The sequence below is a fragment of the Oculina patagonica genome, chromosome 6 (assembly GCF_052425735.1).
Source record: "Oculina patagonica isolate OP01 chromosome 6, crgOcupat, whole genome shotgun sequence".
Classification (NCBI taxonomy): Eukaryota; Metazoa; Cnidaria; class Anthozoa; order Scleractinia; family Oculinidae; genus Oculina; species Oculina patagonica.
The window spans coordinates 5718173-5726537 of NC_135763.1; the positions used below are offsets into that span (position 1 = coordinate 5718173).

At 39.6% G+C, this 8365-nt stretch overlaps 1 protein-coding gene across 2 annotated transcripts; it reads left to right on the plus strand.

The window, feature by feature from the left end:
* Positions 1-585: 585 nt before the first annotated feature.
* On the plus strand, positions 586-8142 carry LOC144658505 (guided entry of tail-anchored proteins factor 1-like). 2 transcript variants are annotated; one of them, XR_013571728.1, is made up of 7 exons: positions 601-717; positions 829-924; positions 2105-2174; positions 2967-3034; positions 5363-5477; positions 6429-6945; positions 7341-8142. XR_013571728.1 is itself a non-coding variant. In XM_078518937.1 (6 exons), exons 1-6 carry the CDS (start codon positions 631-633, stop codon positions 6491-6493), a joined length of 501 nt encoding a protein of 166 aa, XP_078375063.1. In that variant the 5' UTR covers positions 586-630; the 3' UTR covers positions 6494-7329. The 2 variants fall into 2 exon arrangements, 1 of the variants encoding a protein (XP_078375063.1); XM_078518937.1 differs by lacking the exon at positions 7341-8142 and having other exon boundaries at positions 586-717; positions 6429-7329.
* The last annotated feature ends 223 nt before the right edge of the window (positions 8143-8365 follow it).

Sequence of the window (8365 nt, forward strand, 5' to 3'; positions counted from 1 at the left end):
AGCGACTTGCCCCAGCAATCATGCCTCCCCCGCTCTATAAATACGTCCGTCATACTGATTGAGCGCCATCGCGTTTGTTTGCTTTTATCTAAAAGTTAAAATCCCTTCTATGTTCTGATGGAGGAAATTGATTGACACGCAAGCGAGATGTAGTTTAATTAAACTGTAGCTAAAAATAAAAAAAAATTCATTTTGCGAGTTTTTTTTTTCGATTTTCTTTAATTCGTTTTAATATTAATTATTTTATTACGATGCAACTCTCCGAAAGAAGAGATTGAAAAGGCTGCTAAATCCGACATTTCGATGGTCGTTCCTTTTGGAAGTTTGACAGAAGGCTCTGTTCTGGGTGTTACGAAAACGTAACTAAGACCAAGGGATCGAAGGCCTCAGAACAGATTTCGTGAAAGAAAAACTACTCGTCATGTTTGACTCCTCTCAGCTGGTCTTACTCAGCAACAACAACTAAGTAAAAAAAAAAAAAAAAAAAAAAGAAGAAGACAGAAATCTAGTACCGCGCTCAAATCAGTTTTTCAGCCAAAGATACGCGTGTGACCGTGTGGTGTCTTTCTGAAAGGGAACTAAGACCGAGGGAAAAGCAGGGAAGGACTGGAGAGGAGTCATCAAAACAAAATGGCGGTCCCAATGGTAGTGTTTGTGTTTTTATACGTTTTTCTTATTAGGATTTTTTATAAGATGTCCGGAATACTTGCTGAGTGGGTAAGAAATAAGTGTTGTTGCTTAAAGTATTGTTTAATCGTTGTATTGAGTGACTAAGGGTTTATAGTGTTCTTTTTTGATGGTGCCATTTGTTTGTTTGCTTCTAAAAAGTTGCCAGGCGTTTTGACGGGTGAAGAACAGAATACGAAACATGTGAGAGACACAATCATTCAGCTCAAAAGTGAGCAACTGAGGATAAGTGCACAGGTAGTGTAGGTTTAATTTTAACAAAATAGTTCAACGTTCGTAAATGAAATTACTACCAGTCAACCTATTTTGCTATGGTGCTATGGAATGAGAACAAGTCATAAGCTTGTTGCAGTATAAAGCAGCTTATATAATTACCTTGCTAGCACTTAACCAGTCTCGGAATGCAGCAGCATGCTAGATTGCCTGCAGTCTGTTTTTTTTTTTCTCTCTCGAAGTTTAGTAAGGGAGTGTGAGGCTCAGCGATGGTTCAAAAGGCATAGTCCATTTCGCAGATACAGTGGCCATGTTGATTCTGCCCCCAGGGCATCCTATAATATTTAATAGAGTTTTTATGATGGTAATTGCAGAATTATCACAATAAAAGAATAAATTATATCAATAAGCATTATAGGATGTCCTGGGGGCAAAATCAATATGGCTGCCGTATCTGCGAAATGCACTATGGGAGTAAAGACTGGGGCAAGACAATTAAGTCTAAGAGTGCGTGTGTTATATCTTGTATATTTTTTTGAGGACATGGTCTTTCTGTCAATCAACTTGCTTCTTGTGGGAGTAACCTTGGTTACCAGCTTTAGAATGTAGCCCCTGTCTCTATGGTTCAAAAGTAATCATGGCAAACTTTAGATTCTCCCTGGGGGATGGAGATTTTGATTTTTTTAGCGTTCACTGAAGTCCAGAGTTTCTTTAATTGCTGCCGGCTGCAGCTTTAGATTCACTTTCATGAAACAGAATGGCTGGTGGCATTCCGTAACGATCTTTAATGCAACTTTGCACATACTTGATTGCTGTCCAAGATCTTTGTGAACTTTGCTGTTACTTTCATGTTCAAGGCCACTTGATTTGTTTTACAATAAAGTTTTACTTATTACATTTTTAGAGAAATTATATTCTTAGGTTCAGCGCATGTGAATGGCGTAACAGAGTGTACGTGTTTTTGCGTCAACACAATTTTTGTTTTACAAAATCCTTTCTAAAAAGGGCCTGAATTCCTTCAATATAAGCACACACCACTTGAGGTCTTCATATCTATTTCGTGGTTAAACTGTACCATCTTAATCAAAAATGTATCTTTTGGTTTGCGAAAAAAGGATATTTGCAATGATCAATGAGTAGTTAATGAGTAGCCGGTACTGTAAATTGTAAACAGCTAATATTTTACTTTTATTCTATTTTATAGGATGAGTTTGCTCGGTACATGCGACTTCAAAGACAAATAAACAAGTTAAGCGAGGAGCTCTCCCAGTTAGGTAATTGTTGTCCTAGGCTAGTTAAAACAAGATGTGCATTATTTTCTCTATTTCAGGTAAATAAACTACAGTTGAAGCTCTCTTAACGGACACTCTCGTAAGCGGACAGCTCTACTTACAGCCACCTTGTTAGAAACCCCGTTTTTACTCTCATACGAACTCTGTATTTTTACATTCTCGTAAGCGGACATTACTGTAAGCGACCACGGACACTGTCCGAGATTACGACTTAGACTTTTTCTTTGTTTTTAAGCTCCCGTAAGCGGACACCGCAAAGAAAATCGTATATAAAACCTCTGTATCTTGTATTAATCAATCAACTTCACATCGCCGTTCGTCACAATGATTTTACTGTAATTACAGTACCATATTTCAGTGTTTGTTTTGTCGTCATTCACGTCCGGTTACATTTCAAAACACCACTAACATGCATATTACCATTATGTTAGCTGGGCAAGCTCCCGTAAGCGGCCATCTATCCCCTACACCTCTAGTGGCCCCTTACATGTACAAGAACCATTCTGGTAAGCAGCCAGCTCCAGTTGCGGACACTTTTTTCGCGTCTTGAGGGTGTCCGCTTATGAGAGCTTAGACTGTATTTATAATCCAGGAGAGAGAGCATTATATTTCTAAATAAATTAGGTTTTATTATGTACGAAACTAAAATTTTCATTCTTATTTTTTAAACAGGTCTCTACAACTTTAACAAACTGATAATGATTTAGCCGCAGATGTCAAATCCAAATTAATAATGATATCATAGCAACTAACCCACTCTAATTTCTCTTTCAGTAAAACAAAGAGCTAGTAAGATACTGAGAAGACGGAAAATATTAACAGCAATTTGTATGGGGCTCCTGGTAAGTTTTTCCCATTTGCTGTTGTCAGCGTTTCTTCACAGACAAACCTTTAATAAAGTACTGGTCATGGAGGTGGCATCCTTTTTTATGCACGAAAAGGGGTGGGCCAGGAAAAGCTATGCTCTAACGAGGTGTTGGGTCATATGTAAAACATGTTTCATTGAATTGGACAATTTCACTTTCCTTGGAATGTTTTTTTTTATTTTTATAATCGATGAAGATGCGCATTAATTTGAAACAACTAGCCATTTACAAGCTTTGAAAAAACCCCAACAACAACAAAGGAGAAGCCACGAGCCAAGCGGCCCACACTGCCGGAGCTTATCCCGGTTTCCGTAGCATTAAGCGGCTAGGAATATTTCTACTCCCCCCTGAATGGGATGCTAGTCCATTGCAGGGTTCCCCCGCAGCATTATGTCGCTGGTACCCATTTATACACCTGGGTGGAGAGAGGCACTATAAGAGTAAAGTGTCTTGCCCAAGAAAACAACACAAGTGACCCCGGCCGAGGCTCGAACTGGGACTGCTCGATCCGGAGTCCGGCACTCTAACCATTAGGCCACCGCGCCTCCTTAATCATACTGTATGAACTCATTTCACACAACTAATGTTCAGGAAAAAATGTACCCGGTCACCATAAAAAAAAAAACACACAAAACAAATGGCATCTAGAATACAGCCATTACCGTAACTTTTTGCGAGTTGAGGAGTAAGGATTTTTGACTGTGTACTAAGGATTCTGGGATAAGACCTTCATATAATGATCAATGATGATAATGAATTTATATAGTGCATTTTTCATATTTATATGTTCAAATGGGCTGCACACATACATGTACTGTAATTTACTACACAAGGCCACACCACAACACTGGGAGCTTAATACTATGCAAAGGTTGATAGATCCATGATAGATTTGATTATTCCAGCTCATCCATTCCAACCCCCCCCCCTCTAGTTTATGACCAGCTCCTAAGGTTACTGCAATTTTAAAACCATGCAAAATGAGCCTTAGAGTTAGCCTGATCTAGTCTGATCTGACTCTCTATCAAACAGCCCAGGTTTACTCTGTGCAGGGTCTTTGTGTTATGTTCAGAACAAGGTCACTTAATCCTAACATGGTCCTTTCCAACCAAAAGTACATATTAAGATATAAATGAGCACCGACAAACAGTCAGCTGGTAATCTGACAAATGCTGCGGCAGGGATCACCTGTGGTAAAGTAGCATGCATCCCTTCCAGAGAGAGTGTTGCCTCATGCTGCAGAAACTGGTAGAACTTACATGTAGCCTATTAGCTCTTTGCCTCTAGCTCTATGGGTCGCTTGGCCAAAGGGCTGTCACCTCGCTGAATGCTAACTAAAGTGACCAGTGGTTTACTTGTAGTCAAAATACAATACAAAGACAAAATACACCACTGCCCAAGCCAAATAGGGTTTGGAAACTTAAACTAAAGACTTTGAATTTATGTTTAATTAAATGTGGCTGTATGTTTTCGTCTTTGAATTTTGGTGAACTTGGAAGTTTCATAGGATTAAGGTGAAGTCTGCTTTGAGCCTGGTGGCCCATACAAGCCAGAGCTTATTCTGGTTTTTGTAGCATAAAGCAACTAAGAGTGTTTTACCCTCTGGATGGAATGCTAGTCCATAATATTTGCAGGGCTCCCCCCAGCCCAGGGGGGTACTCCGACTTGTAAATGACAGGGATGATCGAAAGAACGCAAAACTCAGGACCCCAAAAAATCCTTAAGTCTTCCGACATTACCCAAAAAAATCCCTGGACCAAAAATAACCCCCCAAAAAATCCCTTGTCAAATTGCCCCTAAATTGCCAGGAGGGGCAATAATGCTCAGGTTTGATTATTCATCATACCATAAATACGCTAAGGCAGCACCAAGGCACTTCCAAGCCACTTAGTTCGTTTTTAATACCCAAAAAAATCCCCTATTTGAATCAAGTCACCCAAAAAAAATACTTGCCAAATCTTCCAACCCCCCAAAAATCCCGGAATCGAAAATTTCAAACCCCCAAAAAATCCTTTGATCATCCCCGTCATTTACAAGCCGGAGTACCCCTCCCCCCTGGGCCCCCCAGTCCCCCAGCATTAGTTTGCCAGTACCCATTTATACACCTGGGTAGAGATAGGCACTTTGAGAGTACATGTAAAGTGTCTTGCCGAAGAACACAACACAATGACCCCGACCAGGCTGAAACCCAGACTGCTTGATCCGTAGTCCAGCACACTAACCATAAGGCCATGCATCATGCAGGTAATCCTGCTCTGGGGTTCACTGTCATTTTAACTGGCTGTTGTTTCATCTCATTTTCAGGCAGCCTGTCACATAGCATTTCTGTTTACATACAGAAAGGACCCGGTAGTAGTGTTACCTGTGGAGTGGTTCCACCCACTGAATACCATTCTAGCATTCCCTACTGGAATTGTGGGTAAGTGTTGTATCTAGTAGCTATTCTACATGTCATTGAAGGGTAAAGCTCGCAAGCCAAGTGGCCCATTAGACCAGCGCCAATCTCTAGTTTCAGTAGCACAATGTGTGGTTCCAGAAAATGTCCATACTCCCCCCACAGAAGGGATTGGAAATTCCTGGGGGGTGGGAGGGGTCTCAAAGGTCATAAACCTAAAGGAAATGTATGAAGCCTAATTGGAATTTCCAGAGGGGTTGGGGGGAGGGGGGTCCCTAGGAAAAATCCCTTTTGTGGGGGAGGTATGGATAATTAAATTTTATGGAACTACACAATGCCATCAGGAGTATTTTTACCCCCTCTGGAAGGGATGCTTGTCCATCAAAAGCTCAATCTGTATTGAATTTGTAGTCCAGAGACTTTGCTAGCCATAGAGTCACCACACCTCCCTGGATTCATAAACAAGAAATAAGAACAAGAATGATTAAAAATTACTTGAATGTTTTCCAGCAGTTCTTTAAGGAGAAAGTGGAAATATTTAAAGCCTTGCATTTTTCTCTTACTGTAATAATAAAATAATAAATCTTATTCTTTACTGCTCAAAACCTTAGTCGAGTCTAAAAAGAGTTTCTTAAAAGATGAAGACCTTATTTTACAGATGTAAGGTGCATGGTACTGTAGTTAAATAAGGCACACAATATTTTGCTATCCACCTACATGTAACTCGCCTTCCAGTTCATTTGTCCATTTGTTTTTAGCCTGTGGGGGAAACATTGGGCAAGCAGAGGAGGATAAACATGTTCTCGTAAGGATCTTCCTCTCCAGAAGCTCTGCACTTTCCAGGTGGAGACTTATACCCCATTAGGGAGTCTGTTCACATGTATACAGCCTCCATTGAAAAATGGAACATACTACATGTATGTTGCGTTTCTGGAAGAATTTTAAAACCCGTTTTTTATCTTGTTTATGCTACAGGGGCTATTGGCCTTCCATGCTGGATTATCACATCAAACAAAATAATCTCTTCAGTACTATATTAAAATGTTCCAGAAAGTGGGATTGGCAATACTTGTCCACTAATGCAGAATACCACTGACTTATGGTCACCAAATGAATGGCATTAGCTCTTAATAATTAAAGTATGTGAAAGGAGAGGTGAACCATTTACCAGCAAGGGTTGTCTTTTGAATGAGACTCTGTAAAAAGTGAGCTATGATCAGCATTGTTCAATCCCAGCAGGATGATTGAAAAGGAGAACAAAGACCAACATTACTGTGTACCACAAAGGCTTGAAAACAACTTGAATTACAGCTTGCCATTCGCACAGGCAACTCTCAGATTTTGCTTGCCCAGAGCAGTAACTTGCTTATCAGTCTATGTTGTCTTTGTTTGGGTTAAATTCACTGAGTGTGCGTTTTTAGTGCAGAATGCACTATTGTGATGGTTTGTTGGGGCTGTCGTCCCCTAATGCGCTAAGGTGTAAACTTTAATAGTCAATTAAAGGGACCGTGTCACGGATTTCAGCCAAACTTAGGCATAGGAATTGACCATCAAATTTGTTTAAATATATAAAATAACATTTTAAAACAGTGAAGGGATATTTAAATAACACACCAAATGCAAAAGAAGGTACGGATGGCCAAAAGTGACGAAGATTGAAACGGATTGCGATATGGGTTTTTGAAAAATGGTCCGGCAGAACAGTTTTCAAAGTTAATCTTGTTTGCTTGTAACTTTAAATTATAACTCCGGGAAACACATTTGGCTGCAGGGAAGCTATGGTTTTGTCATTTAGAATCGTAGAATTAATTTCTTTGCAAACATTTAGTTTCATAGCGGGTGTTTGGCAAAATTTAATAACATAAAATTAACTTAGCCGTGACACAGTCCCTTTAATTAATGAAATTCAATTAACTTCTTTTTGTGATAAATGACGGGGATGATCGAAGGATTTTTTTGGGTTTGGAATTTTCGATTCTGGAATTTTTTGGGGTTGGAAAATTTGGCAAGTAAATACGGAGATTTTTTGGGTATTCAAAACGAACTAAAGTGCCTTGGCGTGGCCTTGGCGTATTTATGGTATGATGAATAAACAAACACGAGCGTTCAATTTTTTTATGGTTTTCTTTGTGTTATATTATTGCCCCTCCTGGCAATTTAGGGGCAATTTGACAAGGGATTTTTGGGGGGTTATTTTTGGTCCAGGGATTTTTTTGGGTAATGTCGGAAGACTTAAGGATTTTTTTGGGTCCTGAGTTTTGCCTCCATTCGATCATCCCCGTCATTTACAAGCCAGTGTACTCCCCCTGGGGTTCAGAGTCAGTGATTCATGATCTTCTGAAACATGGTGCATTAAGGGAATGGATGATTCCTTGACCACACTAATTCATCATTTCCTTTGATGCACCATGATCCCAATGATCTTGAATCATTGATCCTGACCCAGATCATCTTAAAGAAACATACCCATGATTTTGCAGGCAAATGGCTCGTATAGCACCCCTGCCCGTACGCATAGTGAGAATGAAAGCCTTGTTACAAACCTGTATTAGTCTCTTTTTCCTTGGCAGTAGATCAATTTCTAAGCAAGAAATTAAAACGAAATTTACATAATTGTAGTATTTCTCATTTGAAAGAGACTCCATTAGAAATATTGTTTGAATTATGGTTTGGAAGGAAAAAATACCCCATTTAACCCTTAGAATCCTAAGGTTCTGGTATTTTTTAAGCAGTTTTCTGGGCTTAAACTAATCTGTCGAATTTCGTGATTGCATATAAGAAGCTCAAGTAAAAATGTGTGCTGTTTCAAAACACTGATGGCTCAAAGTTTTATTGTGACGTCAGCATTCAACCGTTTCTTTCTTGTTGAGCGAGCATACGGGCTCGAATCTGGCGAATATTTCGTTTTTAAG

Excerpts from the sequence above, each read along its gene's own strand:
- LOC144658505 (XM_078518937.1), top strand. The coding sequence starts at position 631 with ATGGCGGTCCCAATGGTAGTGTTTGTGTTTTTATACGTTTTTCTTATT. Across the intron at positions 718-828 it reads CCGGAATACTTGCTGAGTGG|TTGCCAGGCGTTTTGACGGG; the intron begins GTAAGAAATAAG and ends GCTTCTAAAAAG. Across the intron at positions 3,035-5,362 it reads CAATTTGTATGGGGCTCCTG|GCAGCCTGTCACATAGCATT; the intron begins GTAAGTTTTTCC and ends TCTCATTTTCAG.